The 20,916-nt window shown below is 35.2% G+C and overlaps 2 protein-coding genes across 7 annotated transcripts in view; one reads left to right on the top strand and one right to left on the bottom strand.

The window, feature by feature from the left end:
- The window catches only part of LOC125661023 (exocyst complex component 2-like), a 47,283-nt gene extending 27,998 nt beyond the window's left edge, over positions 1-19,285 (bottom strand). For 2 of the 5 annotated variants that reach the window (XM_048892866.2, XM_048892891.2), the window contains exons 1-13: positions 19,156-19,275; positions 17,292-17,446; positions 15,857-16,027; positions 10,250-10,379; positions 10,020-10,073; positions 6,489-6,532; positions 5,921-5,990; positions 5,414-5,538; positions 4,433-4,504; positions 4,177-4,322; positions 3,737-3,818; positions 2,893-2,995; positions 1,432-1,544 (exon numbers count right to left, since the gene is read on the bottom strand). In XM_048892866.2, the coding sequence (XP_048748823.2) occupies positions 1,432-1,544; positions 2,893-2,995; positions 3,737-3,818; positions 4,177-4,322; positions 4,433-4,504; positions 5,414-5,538; positions 5,921-5,990; positions 6,489-6,532; positions 10,020-10,073; positions 10,250-10,379; positions 15,857-16,027; positions 17,292-17,406 (1,225 nt within the window). In that variant the 5' untranslated portion in view covers positions 17,407-17,446; positions 19,156-19,275. Of the gene's footprint in view, positions 1-1,431; positions 1,545-2,892; positions 2,996-3,736; positions 3,819-4,176; positions 4,323-4,432; positions 4,505-5,413; positions 5,539-5,920; positions 5,991-6,488; positions 6,533-10,019; positions 10,074-10,249; positions 10,380-15,856; positions 16,028-17,291; positions 17,447-19,011; positions 19,133-19,155 lie in introns of those variants that run through there. The other 3 variants (XM_048892874.2, XM_056152756.1, XM_048892884.2) reach the window with 3 other exon arrangements.
- A 205-nt stretch (positions 19,286-19,490) lies between these two features.
- The window catches only part of LOC125661044 (rhophilin-1-like), a 28,011-nt gene continuing 26,585 nt past the window's right edge, over positions 19,491-20,916 (top strand). The window contains exon 1 of one of the 2 annotated variants that reach the window (XM_048892917.2): positions 19,491-19,674. In XM_048892917.2, the coding sequence (XP_048748874.2) occupies positions 19,612-19,674 (63 nt within the window). In that variant the 5' untranslated portion in view covers positions 19,491-19,611. The remainder of the gene's footprint in view (positions 19,675-20,916) is intronic. The other variant, XM_056152755.1, reaches the window with a different exon arrangement.

Below are 20,916 nucleotides of genomic sequence, written 5' to 3'. Positions count from 1 at the left end.
GGTTTGTTCTTTATTAATTACCGCTGATATCCATACGAAAGTATGGTGAGACAATATGGCGTTTGATACGGTATTCATTCAATAATTTCCTAACTGTTTTTTACATTTTGTACAGAATTTGGAAGGGTCTCTTGGATTAGCTAAGTGTCAATTAACACGCTTGACAGCACAGGTAAACAATAGAAATTGAAGAGGCCACTAGTGATTTTCACACCTCCGATGGATAATTTCATACCTGGCCAGTTGGTCAGTCCATTTGCACACCTGGACAATCTTAATTAACCTTTGGCCAAGATTTTCTTGTCTTCAAAAAGTGGCCAGTATGTTAAGGGTAAATTACACATGTTTGTTAACAAATGTACTTTAAAAAGTGGCCGATGTCCGGTTTTCAGGGGTGGCCGGTTTTGTAAGACTTTCTTTGTAAGGAAATGTTAAGATTTCTGCCGGGACTTTGAAAATCGGCCGATATTCAGGGAGAACCGGTATTCTGAGGGGCCGGTTTGGAGAAGTTTCACTGTATTCATAAAATCGGTTGTAAGTTATATATTCGCTCTTCATTTATTATCAACACGAATAATTAATAGAAATTAAAACATTTTGTACCAGTTTTTGTAAAGGTAGAATAAGCTCTAGATGACCGAAAATGCTACATAAGGACATTAGATGGAGACCGGCCGGCGCGGCCGCTCATGACTAATGAAAGCCGCACTGCCGTGAGTTTAGCTATTTGAATAATTATCATTTAATAGGACTGGGGTGGTATATTATTTAAACAATTTAGCTAAAATATTTGTGGGGTATTAGTAAACATCTAGACGCTATTGTGCCAATATGGAAATGAACCGAGATTCGAATTGACTGGCTACCTAACATGGCTACGTCTACGAACGAAATCATCAATTTAAGCTGTGATTGAGTTTTTGGGTCGTATGGGGCTTTAATAAATATTTAAAGGTATGTTTGGACACAAGTATAGTAGGAAAATATGTTAGGAATTTTTTTTACATTAAATTTATGAGACAACAACACAAGAATACAACTTTTCCTCTTTCTTCTTTTGAAGTTTTTTTTCAATCTAGCATCTGGCCGTCATGTTTTCAAATGCTGACTACTCCCGTATAAGGGAATTTAGGCGGACTTATACATATGGACCAATGAGAGTTTCTGTTGCATTTCGCAATTGTATTACAAACAGATTCAATTGTGTCGTCACACAACGCAATACTATATCGGCCAAAGCGTTCTAATTCAAAAGTGAATTGCGATAATGCTGATTTACTGCTCACTAATATCTATGGTCGCAATTAACAAATGAGAAGATACTCCTACTTTGAGCCTTTGAGTGTACATAGTGTATGAAAAGGGTGCTATATAAATATGGTATTATTATCAAATTTTCCAAATGACGATATTTTCAGCCTTAGTCCTCACCTTCCTGTATGTGGTCATCCTTGCATTTGGTCAGTATTCCGATCAGCCACTTCTGTTGATTGACGAGGCACTCCCACGCTGGGTCACCTTCACATCCCAGGCTGATTAGATACCTGTAACATCAGGTAAATCTCTCATGTCATTACCTGAACCTCTACAGCCACCCCCAAAACTAAACCTGAACCTCTACTGCCACCCCCAAAACTAAACCTGAACCTCTACAGCCACCCCCAAAACTAAACCTGAACCTCTACAGCCACCCCCAAAACTAAACCTGAACCTCTACAGCCACCCCCAAAACTAAACCTGAACCTCTACAGCCACCCCCAAAACTAAACCGGAACCTCTACAGCCACCCCCAAAACTAAACCGGAACCTCTACAGCCACCCCCAAAACTAAACCGGAACCTCTACAGCCACCCCCAAAACTAAACCGGAACCTCTACAGCCACCCCCAAAACTAAACCGGAACCTCTACAGTCACCCCCAAAACTAAACCGGAACCTCTACAGCCACCCCCAAAACTAAACCGGAACCTCTACAGCCACCCCCAAAACTAAACCGGAACCTCTACAGCCACCCCCAAAACTAAACCGGAACCTCTACAGCCACCCCCAAAACTAAACCGGAACCTCTACAGCCACCCCCAAAACTAAACCGGAACCTCTACAGCCACCCCCAAAACTAAACCGGAACCTCTACAGCCACCCCCAAAACTAAACCTGAACAAATACTGTATGTATAGTCTTAGTCCAAAAGTCAGTCTCAAATACCCTTAACAAAACCATTTACCTCAGTAAGGGCAAACAAATGTAAAGAGTCTCTTTCGTATACATTAACTTTGAAATAATTTAATGTAACTTGTAAAACACATTTTGATTGGTTCATTCAACTTGATCAAATCTTTATTATATTTTATAAACTAAGTTGCACAAAATGATGTCCTAGAATTACGTCATAATACATTTGGTTCCCCTGTTTCCTTTCCACTGCTACTGGAATATTGCTCCACATCATAAAAATCCATATTTTCTTTTAGATTTTATTCATCAAATTACATCAAATGGGTTTCACTAAATTAAACTAAATCATAATGAATGAACACCCATTTCCACTTATTATTACCCTATAAAGTAAATTGGCACGGTTTTAATATGCTTCTTCATAAACCCCTTCATAGTTTATGATGTGTAGATTGCCCCAACTTACTTTATTATTGTTTAAGATCAGTAAAAATTACTTCCATTCTTTACCTAATCTTTACAACCAAGTACTGCAGATTTTGAATGCCATTTCAAATGCAAAGTTGTATTTTATCAAAATATATCTCTGCATAATGTTGAATAAATAATTTCTGATCCATTTTCTTTTCAAAAATATTAAATTTTTTGCAATAAATGGTGCTTCTTGCATTAAAATAGAACTACAAATGACTTCCTGTGAAATTTTCCTGTATCTGACCTGATTAATTTCTTCTGCTCCTCTAGAGGTGTGGGCAGCTGGAGTAACTTTGTCTGGAGCATGTCCCGGAATGTGTTAATCCTACTCTCTACATCACTATACACTGCAAAATTTGAAAAATCGATAATATTCATACGTAACAAAGGCTGTAGGACACAATGTACACCACATAAATGTCTGCCAACATTTCAGAATTTCTTGCCATTCAGAAATATTATGATTAACTGATTGAATTTTTTTTTTTTTTTTGAAATAGTTTCAAATACATTTACTCACATGATTCCTATCACTCAGGGTTTTTACAAGTCCTTATACAGCCCCCCCCCCCCCCCCCCCCCCCCCCCCCCCCCCCAATTTATTCACATATACATTCCATTAGACACTCATTCAAAGATTAAAAAAAAATAGAGTGAGAGGGTTGAAAAGGAATAAAATACTCTGGCTGATCATAAGTATACATTAGTTTTACAATAAATGTATCAACTACTTTTTCAATGACTGTAAGGACTACTTTTTATTGCCTGTAAGAACTACTTTTTATTGACTGTATAAACTACTTTTTATTGCCTGTAAGGACTACTTTTTCAATGATGTATGGACTACTTTTTCAATGAATGTATAGATTATTTTTTTATTGACTGCATGGACCATTTTTCCAATGACTATATACATGTAGATTAGTTTTTCCAAGGACATAGGATAGTTTCATGTTTCCTAGTTACATGTATTTCACATTTCTTTCAGACATTTTGCATACCCCAGCAGACTATGATCCTTCAAACCAGAATGCCACTAACATTTTTCCATCTGATGGACAATAACGAAATTACAATTCATCACTCACCTCTTCTAAACACCTGAACTTGAGTATCAGCAAATAGTGACCTGGCCCTGACATAGTCATTGATTACTAAACTGTAGTCCCCCTGTAAACGACAAACACTTCATTTACTATCAGCACTAAGAGTTCAATTATGAAATTAGTTCACATAGTATATTTCGTTTCCTTGGTTTGTGATTTTAAAAATGATGGAGATCTACAGTACCGTAGATTCCTTATTTTACACGCGTACTTAATACAGTAAAATGACCCGTATACGTCAAATTGCGTGAACATGAATTCAAGAGTCGTCTGTTAATCAAGAGTACTTACATGCATTTTAGTGACAGAAAATTAACAGCAAGAAGTCTTATTTCGTGAGTGTTGCCTCTTGCAAAATTACAGGATAATAAATTCCTGAATATTTCGGAATCTACAGTATACTGGCTATGTCCCATGCTCACCCTTTTTATGTTCCTATCTATGTTTAATGGCAGATAAAACAGGAACTTAAATCTTTGGAGCACGCTCAGTGCATTCCTTGTGGAGTCAGCCTTATCTTTCCTCCCTAGAACTTCCTGGAACAGCCCATCTGCACAAGACTTTGCCTCTGAAATAATCCAGATTAATTTTAAGTTGCTTCAGTTATCTGCCCTTTGAATTGGTACACACAGGGTTAAATCTATTTATAGATGGGTTTTGAAAACAACTAGTACTTACGCATCAATAAAACTGCATAAGAGTTGACAGAATCTCCTCTCAGATCATCGATACAAAACTGCTGATACATGGCTACAATGTCAAGGTCAAATTTATAAAACTTTAGTTAAGAAATGGGAGCATATGAAATAATTTGAAGCAGCACTACCTGAGGATGTTTGCATGTTAAAATATGATAAATCAAGGTTTTTCTGTTCTTAAAAAAATAATTTCCTATGTACATGTATTCATATGTAAAACTTTGATCCCCTATTGTGACTCCAAGCTATCCCTGGGAAAATTATGTGAGCAGTTTAGAATCCACACTATGTCAAGAAAGTTTCACATGAGTTTCATCTTATCCAGCCCAGTGGTTCTGGAGGAGAATATATTTTTAAATTATCCCACCCTTTTTTCCTTTTTCTTGATTATCTCTCCTTAAGAGGACATGATCCTTGACTCATCACAAACAGACAGACAGACTACAGGTGATCAGAAAAGCTCACTTGAGCTTAAAGTTCTGGTGAGCTAAAAATGGGACAAAATTGTTTTTCAATGCATCTGGGTATAAACAACAAAGGGACAAAATTTTCCAGACACACAGTATCATAACTGGAAGTTGTGTTTGACTTCGTGAGAAGTAATCATATTAATAAGTTTTGTTTGACTCTGTGAGAAGTAATCATATTAATAAGAAGTTTTGTTTGACTCCATGAGAAGTAATCATATTAATAAGAAGTTTTGTTTGACTTCGTGAGAAGTAACATATTAATAAGAAGTTTTGGTTGACTTCTAAGAAGTAATCATATTAATAAGAAGTTTTGTTTGACGTCGTGAGAAGTAATCATATTAATAAGAAGTTTTGTTTGACGTCGTGAGAAGTAATCATATTAATAAGAAGTTTTGTTTGACTTCGTGAGAAGTAATCATATTAATAAGAAGTTTTGTTTGACTTCGTGAGAAGTAATCATATTAATAAGAAGTTTCGGTTGACTGGCTTACCGTCCAGACTCTCCAGACAGTCCAGCGTGGATGACAAGTTGGACTTGACGAATGCTATAGGTCCCTCAGATCTGTGAGAAGCCCTCCTCTTCATGTAGGACAGACCCGCCTTCAGGTCATCAAAACTACATAAAAAAGACATATCAGTATGATAAGACACTATATTATCTAAAATTATAGGGCTTTCTACAAAGGTGAGCAATTCAAAATAAATATTCCAATAACTTTTGAGTTTTAAATGTTTTAAATATACAATAAATTGAATGATTAAAAATAACTTGCTCTTAAATGCTTTAAATAATTTTTTTTAAAATGCTAAATTCTAAATACAGTACTCTCAAATTCAATGATTTTGAATAAAAGATTTTAAGAAATTCAGTCTTAAAACTTTAAATGTTTTGCAAAATCCACAAATTTGAATTGAAAATTCCAATTGAATTCTAAATTTGTTAAAATTTTACAAATCTTGGTCCCTCTCATTATATAATGTATAATACACTGTACAACCTTGTGCTGTGATGGTTCTCTAGCAGATACCAGGCGGCCGAAAAATTCTCCAAGGACAAGTTTCCAGAAGCTGAAAATCATAAGAGTACAGAGCAAAACTCTCCAAAAGAAATACAAAATAAGAATTATTAACATCAATATTTCTAGCTGGATTTTTAACGACACAGTTGAAATCAGACAAGTCGTGCATCGCTCAAAAGAAATGAATTAATTTTCTGAGAGCATCATTCTGACTTCTGGGCCACTGACATATAAAAATCTCAATCTCAGACTCAAATTCACAAATTTGTAAATATTTCGTTCAAGTATATTGCAGTAAAACATGGTTACAGTGAACACGCATATAATGAATTCAAGCTTACAGCGAAGTGATTTTCGTTCCCTGTATTTATAAAACATATTATGAACTTATTGGATATAAAGAATCACGTTTATAATGCATCATAAATTGTTTATCCCCAGCACTTCACTATCAACACATTTTCATGTACAAGTTTATTAATGAGCTCCATTTTACTGTGCAGGCTTAATAACGAGCTCCAGTCTTAATAACGAGCTCCAGTCTTACCTTCTGGAAATATGTCCAACAGCTCCTCTTCTTTATATTTAGCACTGAAATGTTTAAATATCCCATTTAAGACAGAAGAGAGAAGATTTCTGAAATCTATCGGTCTGAAGGTTTTAACCACTGAAACTTCCTTCTGACCAGTAAAGATAGTACATTTCCTAGCTTGAAATAGGAAAATTATCAAAATGACTGGTATGCAAGAAACTCTAAAATGACCTTCAAACTTACTACATCAAGAAATATCAGTACATCATATAGATATCTTGGAGATATATCTGAACATTATAAAGATATCTTGGAGATATATCTGAACATTACATAGACATCTCAGATATATATCTATACATTGAATAGATATCTTGGAAAATTTGGACACAGACTTCATAGTCATCAGGCCTGGAGGATATAAAATATTTTGAATACGTACTCCATACTTAAACTCATACTCCAACCATAATCACACTCAATACTCCAACCATACTTACACTCAATACTCCAAACATACTCACACTCAATACTCCAACCATACTCCAACCATACTCACACTTAATACTCCAACCATACTCACACTCAGTACTCCAACCATACTCACACTCAGTACTACAACCATACTCACACTCAGTACTCCAACCATACTCACACTCAGTACTCCAAACATACTCACACTCAGTACTCCAACCATACTCATACTCAGTACTCCAACCATACTCACACTCAGTACTCCAACCATACTCACACTCAGTACTCCAACCATACTCCAAACATACTCACACTCAATACTCCAACCATACTTACACTCAATACTCCAACCATACTCACACTCAGTACTCCAACCATACTCACACTCAATACTCCAACCATACTCACACTCAGTACTCCAACCATACTCACACTCAATACTCCAACCATACTCACACTCAATACTCCAACCATACTCACACTCAGTACTCCAACCATACTCAACCTCAGTACTCCAACCATACTCACACTCAATACTCCAATCATACTCACACTCAATACTCCAACCATACTCACACTCAATACTCCACTCTAATTTATGTACAACTTTTGAGTATGAGTATGGCTTTGGAGTATGGATTATGGGTTTGAGTACGGAGTAAGTACTCATGATATTTTATTACTGCTCAGCCAGAATGACTACACACTCTGCCATCAATCATGAAACTTTTATTTTCAGCAAAATTTAGCAAGATAAAGAGACTTTAAAAACCTAGTTCTTCCTCTATTTTCTGTTGCTTAAATTCATTACTAAAATACCAATAGTGTGTGGAATTTCCTCTTACAGATCCACAACACAATGCTGTGATCAATGTCAAACAAATATTTTCTATACGAATACATACAATGCTTTGTTGAAGATTGATAATCTAATACAAACAGGAAGTTTTGTTAAATTGATATACAGAATTTTTAGCGAGGACTTAATTTTGGCATTATCAGTGAGGGTGCTGAGATCACTCAAATTGAATATCGCTAACAATCTATTCCATATCATGGGTAATAGTTATCTTATAATTATAAATTCTCTATAATTAGTTCTCTCTAAATATATATATACATGTACCAATTTTAATGGGAAAATCACTAAATGTGTGTCTCGCTAAAAATTCCACTAGTACGGTACTTTTTAACTTAAAACTGTTACTAAATACAAATCTTTAAAGGTATATGTGCCGTATTGCATAGTATTTTTTCGATATTGGAAACCTAACCCAAATTTTATCAGTATGATAAACTATAAATTTCCATAAATTATTGATATCACTGAAGATACAAGGTTCAATGCAAGGTGAATACGGTGATTCTATGAAGGGTTGACAGTGTAGTAATACAGTGATTCCATGAAGGGTTGACGGTGTAGTAATACGGTGATTCTATGAAGGGTTGACGGTGTAGGAATACGGTGATTCTATGAAGGGTTGACGGTGTAGGAATACGGTGATTCTATGAAGGGTTGACGGTGTAGTAATACGGTGATTCTATGAAGGGTTGATGGGGTAGTAATACGGTGATTCCATGAAGGGTTGACGGGGTAGTAATACGGTGATTCTATGAAGGGTTGATGGGGTAGGAATACGGTGATTCTATGAAGGGTTGATGGGGTAGGAATACGGTGATTCTATGAAGGGTTGACGGGGTAGTAATACAGTGATTCCATGAAGGGTTGACGGGGTAGTAATACGGTGATTCTATGAAGGGTTGACGGTGCAGGAAAAGTATGTGAGAAACATCTCGTAGGAAGAGGATATTTTTTTTTTACCATATTTAGTCGTACTATTTAAAGAGTGATTTTAGGTTAAACACCTCCCCTTCACACATCCACTGCTCAAAGTGTTTCTCCCTACCCCGTTCTCTGTCTGACTGTCTTTTTACTGAATGTGTTTCTCCCTACCCCGTTCCCTGTCTGTCTTTTCACTGAATGTGTTTCGCCAACAGCCTGCCCCAGCCACGATTTCACATCACCATATAATTGTTTACCTTCTATAATCTGCTTGAGAGGTCAAATAATCGTGAATATTTTGAAATGGGACATGTTAAATTGTGTAATCTGTATAGAGTATATAACTTCTATTGCTTGATAAAAAATTCATACATTTATTCCTTTGATGATATTGAATTAACACGGCACATACACCTTTAAATGACTACTGTATTTTCCCTATATATGCCTGAAAATTACAAAATTAGAAACTTCAAGCTAAACTAAAAACTGAAATTGCTATTCATAAAAAAATGATCAACACAACTACATAAAATGAATATAAAGAATTCAAGACATTAAATTAGAGTACTGTAGACTGAGAAGTTTTTGCCCTTTTATTCCTGCTCAAACCAATTGAAAAAAAACAAACAAAACCAGACACTCAAACCAACCGATTATGTCCTATTCTAAATTTACCCCAAACCAATTAAGTACTATTTCAAAAATATGAAGTAAATCTAATTTCGATCAGTTGCAAATTTGCCGATTTAGGACGAGAGCAAAATGATTAAGAATGAAATGGCAAAAATATCCAGTCAGACAATAAACACTGTAGGTGTGCTTTTTTCCACATGGTTCATTTTTCTGTTTTTATCTATAGTCCTAAAAATCTGCGGATATACCAGCAAACAAAAGACATCTCATTAAACATAACAGAATCGCACACTTACTGTGGAGTTGTGTACCCATGGACCAAGTGTAGAAATATATTAAAAAGAACGTCTACAGTCCGAGACTTGAAAACAATTCATTCAATAAAATAATTTCTGGAATGTTACATTCCATAGTAACAAGGTTGAGCAAATTACATGCTGTTTGAAAATGCCGTTAAATAATGATGACATGTATCCATACCATTACACCTATGAAACAGAATACACATGCTCTTCTTAATATCAAATTTTGAAAACATTTGGTATATATATGAAACAGCTTTGTAAGAGTATTAATTGCACTCTCTCATCATGCAACATTTACATCACAAGTCTGACACGGCCGGAGCTGCAGTCAGCCATTTTTTTTTTTACCTATCTTGGTAAGTATTTGTTTCTGTGGAGGACTCTGGCTCCTGCACATGTATTCTTTGAAGTAAACCATCAAGTGCTTGTCATTACATATGTCAACAATTCCGCGCATGTATGCTACATTTTTTCCCAAATATTTGTTTAATTCTTTTTCATTGAAAAACTTAATCCAGGATTATCTAATTCTGATTCAGCGTCTAAAAAGAACGAAATGGAGGATTGGCTGTACATACTGGATGCCTTCATCAGAGATTCCCAGTGGGTCATCGTCGTCTTTTGAGAAGAGAGGGAGCTGTGTGTGTAACCGTCGGACATTGACAGTTTGTGACTCATCAATCCAAATAGCTGATTCCTGAAGAGGACCTGAATTATAAAACAGAAAGCACTATAGCAAAATACACTAAGAATCTAAATCACACATGAAAGTTAACAATTTCAATTTTTTTCAGGAGATACTGTAAATTCCTCAATATATGTGAGGAATTTATCATCCACATGCACCTAATCTTGTGAAATATCAAGTTTCATTTCATTTTCAAATTCTTCCTCCAGCTGCTTTAGGCACCCACAACATGCAATGCCTTTGAGTATATTTATTTAAGTGCCCACTACATGTGATGCCAACGAGTATATTTCTTTAGGCTCTCCACTACATGCAATGCTATGAGTATATTTATGTTCCCCAAACAAAGTTTGGGAACATATTGTTTTTACTCTGTTTCTTATTATTATTAAGGTCTTCCGTCTCCTGCGGAAGACCTTACTATTATTGTTCGCGTTCTTCTTCTTCATTATTATTATTATTATTATTATTTTCCTTGGTAGTACACGCGTTTTTCTCAGCCATTTCTCGATCGATTTTCACGAAATTTTCAGGAAAGATGTCTTTTGGTGACGAGACTTTGCTTGCAAAATTTCGTGCTTGACGTCACTTCCGGTCAGGAGTTATCTCTCTTTTAGTGACTTTTTGAAGGGCCTTGTTGTCCACACATCTCCTCCGTCAGTTTTGAAGCTAGAGTCTTGAAATTTCTACACAAGATAGAGTAAACATTTTAGAAGATTTGTGGGGGATTCGATTTTACCGGAGGCGATTTGCCTAAACGCTTGCCTGGACCTGAAAAAATGGATGCCAAAATTGTTCGCTGATTTCGGCGATTTTTGACCTTTGATCTCCAATATCTTTTTTCTTGCAAATATTTTGTTAAGACATGTAGAACAAAAGTTGTGCACATTTACGAGATCTTTTCGAAAATATCAAGATTTAGGGGCTAGCCCCTTAAATTAGGGATCTAGAAGGGCTCAAAGTCTAGATCAAATATCTCAAAAATCGTTAATATTTTGGTATAAGTCAAAGAACAAAAAATGTTCATCTCAACAATCCAAATCTATTCATATAAAAATTTAGGTCATATGTTACGTAATAAGGGATTTTAAGGGCCAAAACCATAAATTTGTTACCTCTTGTATCTCGAAAACGACAAATATTTTGAAAAGCAATAAAGAACAAAAGTTGTTCAGAATGATGATCTGAACAATATGCATATTTCGTTTTTACCCTATGTGGCCCCGTTAGGGAGCTACAGTTTGGCCCCTAAAAATTACTTCTAGAAATAACTCGAGAACGGTAAAGAATTTCTAAATACTTGTTGAACAAAAAATGTTTGAAATGTCATGACCTTTCTTACGATATCAAGCAAAAGGGGCTGACCCTTTAAATTAGGGGCCCAGAAGGGTCCAAAGGTTTATGAGAATATCTCAGAAACTATTAATATTTTGTAATAAGTCATTGAAGCGGAAATGTTCATCTAAACGAGCTTGTTCTTATCAAATCAAAACGTAGGTCATATGTTACGTAATAAGGGATTTTAAGGGCCAAAATCATAAATAATTGACGCCTCATATCTTGAAAACGACAAATATTTTGAAAAGCATTATTGAACAAAAGTTGTTCAGAATGATAATCTAAACAATATGTACATTTCGTTTTTTCCCTATGTGGCCCCGTTAGGGAGCTACAGTTTGGCCCCTAAATATTTCTTGTAGAGATAACTCGAGAACGGTAAAGAATTTCTAAATACTTGTTGAGCAAAAAATGTTTAAAATGACAAGGCCTTTCTTACGATATCAAGCAAAACGGGCTGGCCCTTTAAATTAGGGGTTCAGAAGGGTCCAAATGTTTTTGAGAATATCTCAGAAACTATTAATATTTTATAATAAGTTGTAGAAGCGGAAATGTTCATCTCAACGAGCTTGATCTTATCAAATCAAAAAGTAGGTCATATGTTACGTAATTAGAGATTTTAAGGGCCAAAATCGTAAATATTTGACGCCTCATATCTTTAAAACGACATATTTTTTGAAAAGCATTATTCAACAAAAGTTGTTCAATGTGTCATAACCTATCGATCAATATCAAAAAATGGGTCTGTGGGACTCATGGCTCGCCTGTAGAGTCGATTTTTGTCGATATCAGTCGATTTCAAAAACTTGTAACTGGTAAATATTTTGTAAGGACATATTGAACAAAAGTTGTTCAGTTTATCGAGATCTATCGATTGATATCAAGAAATAGGCCTATGGTCCTAATGACTCGCCTGTAGAGTCGATTTTTTGTCGATATCGGTCGATCTCAATAACTTTTTACAGGTAAATATTTTGTAAAGACATATAGAACTAAAGTTGTTGAGTCTATAGAGGGCTAACAAATGACATCAAGAAATAGGCCCGCGGGCCTTATGGCTCGCCTGGAGAGTCGAATTTCAAACGAATTTCACCGCAACTTTGCTTCAGAAGCTTATGATATGAAAAATTGATTATATCTAAAGTGTCTTAAAGTCGGAAACTAAATTGGGACTCATTTGTCTTTTTTTTTTTTTTTTAACTCCGAGTGCATCAACAAATCGGACGGAAGACCTACTCGTTGCTCGCAACGAGATCGTGTCTAGTTATTATTATTATTATTCTTTTTCTCCGGTACTTTTTTGTCCGGTAGTGTTCTCAGAAACTACAAAAGGGATCGATATGAAACTTTCCAGGATGATAGTATAGCGTTTGTAGATGTGCATAGTGATAGTCATTTTGTTTTCACGTGCATGCACGCGCGCGCACGTGCATGCACGCGCGCGCACGTGCATTGCAATTTTGGTACAAAAAATGGAAAATCAGAATATTGAAGGAAGCGATATAAAACCTAAATAGGATGATAGTATATCATTTGTACATATGAAAAATAATAGTTATTTTGCCAGCACGCGCACTACAAAATTTGTACGCTAACTTTGGAATCAGTCTAACTTTTTTGTTGTTCATTGAAATGGCTTGAAATTCATATCATAGGTAGATATTGAGACCCTTAACTGATTTACATGGTCAAAATTACCAATTTGCACGCGCATGCACGTGCGCTTCATTTTGATTGGATAATGCTAAAACGTTTGTAACTATCTTATTTATGAAGCGAATGAGATGATATTCACAGCATATGTAGACAATATGTGTATCTATATGTTGGTGTAACAAAAAATGCCAACGCACACGCGCATGCGCGTGCAACGTTTTTTAAATGTTCAATTTTTAAAGGACGATAACGTTTTTGTTTTTCATCAAATTCTATTCATATTAGGGGTTTAGATGTATCTTGGTACTCCTTACAAATTGCTGTGGTTAAAATTACTGCTCAGCACGTGCATGCACGTGTGCTGATTTCTGATTGGACGATTTTAAAATCGCTATAACTTCCTTATATTTGGTGGAAACGTTATGAAATTCATACTGTGGGTATATGATACAAATGCCTGTTGAACGACATCAACAAAAATTCGGAATCATACACGCGTGCGCGTGTATGCACGTGCAACGCTTTCTTTCATTTCTTGGTACTGAAATGACCATATTGAACGTACTACATGTAATTAAAGGCTAAAATAAAATGATTTTTTCCTATAGATTCACAAGGACATCACTTTTTAATTGGGGGAGGTTTGGGGAACATATGTAACGGTCCCCGTTACAATTAGAACTAGTTCTTTATTGAGATGTCTCTGAGTATATTTCTTTACTGAGATGCCTGTGAGTATATTTCTTTAAGCGCCCTCTATTGAGATGCCTATGAGTATATTTCTTTATTGAGATGCCTATGAGTATATTTCTTTAAGTGCCCTCTATATGAGATGCCTATGAGTATATTTCTTTAAGCACCCTCTATTGAGATGCCTATGAGTATATTTCTTTATTGAGATGCCTATGAGTATATTTCTTTAAGCGCCCTCTATATGAGATGCCTATGAGTATATTTCTTTATTGAGATGCCTATGAGTATATTTCTTTAAGCGCCCTCTATTGAGATGCCTATGAGTATATTTCTTTAAGCACCCTCTATATGAGATGCCTATGAGTATATTTCTTTAAGCGCCCTCTATTGAGATGCCTGTGAGTATATTTCTTTAAGCACCCTCTATATGAGATGCCTATGAGTATATTTCTTTAAGCGCCCTCTATTGAGATGCCTGTGAGTATATTTCTTTAAGCACCCTCTATATGAGATGCCTATGAGTATATTTCTTTAAGCGCCCTCTATTGAGATGCCTGTGAGTATATTTCTTTAAGCCCCCTCTATTGAGATGCCTGTGAGTATATTTCTTTAAGCGCCCTCTATTGAGATGCCTGTGTATGATTTTCGGATACCATCAGGAATAGAATACTACAGAGGATATGGGCCACATCGTCTGGGATATGGTATATGTCACTTTGTGAAAATTCAATGGCCCCCCCTGATTAACTCTGTCCTTTCTAATATACTCTGGACTGATCCAAACATCAAATGATTCATGCATTCTCCTATTTCATGCCTTAACTATTGCTTTACTGTTTAGCTTGTGTGATCCAATTACAACTCTATTATTCCAGTTAAATCTCTTTTTCTGTTCTTTAGTTCTTGTTTTTGCTCACTTTCTTTTCTTGTCAAAACATGATTGCCATTTGTCAACTTATAATAATGAGAAAGGAATTGATATTAGTGCATATGCACTAGTTTAACACTCCCAACAATTCAAATAAAGATTTTCTTATGATCCTAAACAAATTTCTGCTTCAATCATGACATATCAAGTTAGTTTGGTTTCAGGTATATTAACTTAAAGATTGTATGACCCGATGTTCACGTATTATTTTTGTACATAATTACTTTAAAGCAGATTAATTACTTTATATAGTTACATGTATTAACTTTCCCTTAATTACATGCTTGAAAACATCTGCATGTAAAAGTGAGAATATTATTTAGAAAGTAAACATAGTGTGGTACATATATAAATCATCCCGTAAATTATACAGTGTTAGATGTCTATAAATAGACCCACGCGCGTCAGGGGAATCCCAACATTTTTAATGTATTAACTCATACGCAATTGTCTAGTTTTAAGGCTGAAAGAGTGTAAAACAACGAATTACTAAGAGGTATTTGATATTTTTATTTCTATTAAACTTATGGCACGGTACTGTTGTAACAAAATACACAGCTTTACACAGATAAGACCACCGATGATCTGAAAGTTTGAACTGGTCACATGACTGTCACTTGAAATTGCAGAGTGACACGGTTATTTGTAAACATCGATTTAAAATCAAATAATTTTGGTTAAAACAGGTGATATAATTTATAATATGTCATACAGCCTCATAACTACATACTTGCGATGATTTAATAGCTTTTTTACGAGATGGAAAAAATTTTGTAATTTGGACCATACAGCTTTAAGTTGGTTTGGTTTCGGACATATTAATTTAGTTTGGTTTTGGACATATTAAGTTAGTAAGTTAGTTTGGTTTGGGGTCTCTCTTACCTATCTGGACAAAGTATCCTTTAAATCCCACGGTACAGCTCCCCACGCCCCCAGATTTCGTGATCACTGTGACATCTCCCTTTCCTTTTCCTGGACCAGAACGAGCAATAATCTTACTGGAAGATTTCCATTCTGCTGTCAAAACGCAGTTCACTCCACAAATATTCAAACCTACAAAATTTTGTGAGTGGTGAGCAATACTGAAATTGACAAATAACAAATTTAGAACAAAATCAATTCTGTATATCAGCAGTGGACACTTTAAACGACTGAGTTACCCAACTAGGCAATCAAATTCAAAAATGATAGACAAGTATTACTGATATTTATAATTTCATTCAAGTTTTAAAAGGAAGTCAGCCATTATGACGATGTAGTATACATCCTTAATTCCACAATCTTTAACATATCTCAAAATTTCTTCTTCTTCCCGGAATGTACATGGCTCCATCCGGAGCATAGTCGTACATGGATAAAAGGTTAAAATTTTGTGGGAAGGGCCCATGTGATTAAAACTCTTAACTGGATAAAAACTTTGTTCTATTCATAGTGTCATTTGTTTGCCGATTTGGACTTTATAAGTCTTAAGTGAATTGGGATCCATGATGTACTGTGGCAAGGAGGGAAATAGTGGCTGAAAAAAAGTAACTTTTGATGTGGTTAGAAAGGTTGTAGGAATAGTTTTGCATGTCCTCTTGTTGATGTTCCTATAGGCGGTAGAGGGATTGGTGGTATCTCTATGTCAATGATGTTGTTGACAATGTGGTACCTCATTGCAGTACAGGAATTTTGACAGGATTATTGAAATATACAGCTACTCACATTCACTTAAAGATAAATACACTGGAGAGATTGATTGATTGATTGATGTTTTCCACCACACTCAACAATTTTTCAGTTAGCTAGTGGCTCCCAGTTTTTATTGATGGAAGAGAGAACCTAGATACGATGTACCTGGGAAGAGACCACCGACCTTCCGAAAGTAAACTGGGAAACTTTCTCACTTACCGACGCAAGCGGGATTCGAACCCGCGCCGACAGAGGTGAGAGGCTGTGTGATTTGGAGCGTGATGCTCTAACTACTTAGCCACGGAGGCCCAAAATTTGGATAAATTTAATGCATGTTTACAGTTTACAAAAATTTCTGATGTTCTGGCATGAAAGCCAATAGTTCTGGTATAAGGAAACCCACAATGGTATGAAGCTCAAATACAATCTGACACAGTGCAAGTTTGATCAAATAGAGAAAGAAAAAGCAAATCTGAAAAGAACTTGTACAGAAGATGGAATCAGCAAACAAGTGTACGAATAAATTTGCCATTTATAATATTCCCCTGTAACTGTATAACAGGGGGGATAATAATGAAGGTCCCAGCACACAGCACTAAAGTAACTGCATTACAATTTAAATCTCCGTCAACACACGTGTACATACCCACTAAATCTTTGGGATCTGTTCCTAGGTTCTCTCCCCTGATAGTAATTCTTGTTCCAGGAGGCCCCTCTTTTGGAGAAACTCCCGTGACTAGCGGAAATCCTCCTTTAGGCATAGTTCTAGGATAGGGTTTATCTCATAGTCTGACTTGGGTACTGTAAAATATCATGGAATGTCTCAGAATGTTAAAGCAAATATTTCTATGGGATTTTATGCAGAATGAATGCATTATTATTGCCTGACATCACAGCGTCAGGCATAACTAAGGTTTGATATTTGCTATCTCTGAAACTGTATTAATAACATGAACAATAAAAGCTAACAATACAAGACGTTTAGTTTCTTGATACCTTGCATGAACAAGAAATTTATTGCACTTTTATTAGTGTTGATAACAAGTAAAATTATAAAACAATTATGAGTAATAAAATATGGCAAGTACATTGTAAACAATCTATAAAATAGGAAGTGGAAATATTGTAAACAATCTATAAAATAGGAAGTGGAAATATTGTAAACAATCTATAAAATAGGAAGTGGAAATATTGTAAACAATCTATAAAATAGGAAGTGGAAATATTGTAAACAATCTATAAAATAGGAAGTGGAAATATTGTAAACAATCTATAAAATAGGAAGTCGAATCAATTGTAAACAATCTATAAAATAGGAAGTGGAAATATTGTAAACAATCTATAAAATAGGAAGTGGAAATATTGTAAACAATCTATAAAATAGGAAGTGGAAATATTGTAAACAATCTATAAAATAGGAAGTGGAAATATTGTAAACAATCTATAAAATAGGAAGTGGAAATATTGCTTGACGTCAATGTAACAGAAGAGAAGCTGAGCAAGCTCATTCATTTAACAAGGGTGTTTCATGATGCATGCATAAAAATTGTTCAAGGAGGAAAACAGTCCATTCCCAAAATAAAAGTTTATTTTATTTATACATAATTATTCTTATATACAATTAAAAAATCAATTTCTTTGGCTGATAACGTGTAAAAATAATTGAACAATCGTGTGTACATTATAAACAATGAACCAGAGCAAAGGAAATAGGATTACGTAACAGATGAGTAGCTACCAGCACTGTGTTATGTGCATATCTTAATAGTGAGCAAAGCTCACATCGCAACGAGCTCACTCCAATGATTACGCAGTTGAGTGATTTGCTCTTCATCAGCTGAAAAATGGTGGGGACTACCAATAATGCTTCCTGAAAAACGCTGCCGTCACTGCGGTATACTTCATTGATATCCCCATAGATAAATTAAATAAATAGTTTAGAAAGTACCACAAATGATTTAAAATTCCAAACAAACTTTCCCATACATTTGTACGTTTTGTTGTGGATAATTGCTTGATTTAAAAGAAAAACAATCGCAGTTAATGATGATGTCACAATGCACTGTTTACATCAACCGCGTTATATTTCCCGCATTATTAATGAATCGCCTAAAGTCATATTGTAAGATGTAATGAATCTTCGCTCGTCTCAACAGTCACACCGTAAACATATTAACTTCATCTCCTGAAAATTAACTCAGTGTTCAAGTCTCTTAGGTATGCAAATGACAAAAAATGTCCAACAAACTTTTTCTTGAGTAACTTTAAAAAAACTAGTCATCTTATGCCGAGTACATGTTCTGATAAACATCACTACAAGATATAGGGCTCACGGCGAGTGTGACCGATCGACAAAGGATGCTTACTCCTCCTATGCACCTGATCCCACCTCCAGTAAATCGATGGGTCCCGGGCCGTGCTTGCCCAACTCTCTATTCTGTATTCCTTATAGAAGTTATGGGATTGATCACTGATCGTTATCTTCACCTTTTCAAGTACTTATTACTTACAGTGAAAGAAATTTGTTTAGTCAGGCAAGCTTTTTGGAAAGCAACTTTCTAAGATTTGGAGGATGGGTGTTCCTGATTGTCTTCAAAATAAAATAAACATTTAGAGGCGTTCCGAAAGTACAATCATCGTAAATAACTTGTACATCATATTGTTCGGACAAACTAAATTTGACTGAGGTCTTTCAAGTTTGTTACCAAATCAGCCCTTCAATGGGCATTATATATAAATATATGAGTATAAAAAGAATACCAATCAATGTATTACACTTATTAAAACACATTCAAATGAAATGGCAACTTTGACACAAGAATAATAACGGCTCCCTTCATGTAACGTCATGCATTGAGGTCAGAGGTCATTCGAAAAGTATGGGAATGAGGAGAGGTGTACACCGAGAGAAAACTTTGTAACTTGTGAGAATTCATGACTCTTCGATCAGATGGTAGTCAGGGAGAATGAGTGTTTCACATACGAATGGATTTACTTCGGCCAACGAGGCCCTGAAAGCCAGGAGGAAGGTAACAAATCTTTTGAAAATGGGGACTATTTAAGTCTTCATTGCATTAATTGTTAACATATAAGATAAATCTCTTTTAGTGTATATGACAGTAATGATTAATTATCATTTCTTATAAAATGAAGTTTATCCCCACCTGTTCAGTGTTTAGCCACTTTGACCCGGTTTTATACTGTGAATACAAAAATGCTGAACAATTTAAAAATAGCTGTTCTTCATATTACCATGCTTGTCATATAAGCACCTTAAAAAGGAATGTTTCATGAGTAAACAAGAAATAATGTCCATGTAGAGAACACAGACACCTCTCCTTGAGAAACCAGGATGTTTTGTCCTTTTTCAATTCATGAGAGATTTAATTTTCCCAGTAAATAGTCTTCAGGTGAATCATATCCCGGCCATTTACATATATTTTCTATTTTTGGTTATTTTGAATCTATATTATTTTCAGATCTTGTACACCAATATCTATAACACGTTGATTCTTTCCCATGCCTTGTTTTGTTTCCGAATTGAGGTCCTTTGTTGGGGCAGTGCGAGATTATTAGCTCATTTGAAAGAGAGCTAGGAAAAGCCGAACAAATTAATAGACTTATCTATGGTAATAAGGCATTTTGTTGATGAAGTTATACACCTTCTAAAGTTAATATGGAAACTGTGTTTTATTGTGATCCAGTCAATAGACTTAATGTGGTTGAAATCATTATATGTAGACATGTAAACCAAACATGCTTTTGAAGGAAAGAATCATTGAGATGCCAAATATAAACAGAAAGATCGGAAAGATAGCTCTCAGAGAAAGTTTTGTATATGTATCGATTAGCAAAAAGTAGGCCTATATATTTATTAACTTAAATCTAAATAAAGGATTAACGCCACAAATATTTTTTATTGAAGAACATGAAGAAATTGAATTATGCACATATATATTGTTTATTCACCAATCAACTGAATCAAGGGCCCTCGGGGGGCATGTACAGGTTAACAAGCAATTAATTATAACAATAAAAATAAATAACAATCATTCAGAAGCAATAAGCATATTCATTAAGTAGTTGTAAGTATTCTTTGAATAAGTGCATAATCTGCACTGGGCCCATGACTCTCTGTCTCATTCAACTATAGACTCTAAGGAAGGTGACTTGCAATAGGAACTAAAGCATTCGATCAGAAGATTGATTGAACAAGTATGATATTGAATGCCAGGCACTTTTTAGATTAGTTGAAATCAATTGCAAAAATG

Source organism: Ostrea edulis, chromosome 1 (assembly GCF_947568905.1).
Source record: "Ostrea edulis chromosome 1, xbOstEdul1.1, whole genome shotgun sequence".
NCBI lineage: Eukaryota > Metazoa > Mollusca > Bivalvia > Ostreida > Ostreidae > Ostrea > Ostrea edulis.
The sequence above is the reverse complement of the archived record's forward strand: the minus strand, read 5'-3'. Positions and strand labels throughout refer to the sequence as shown.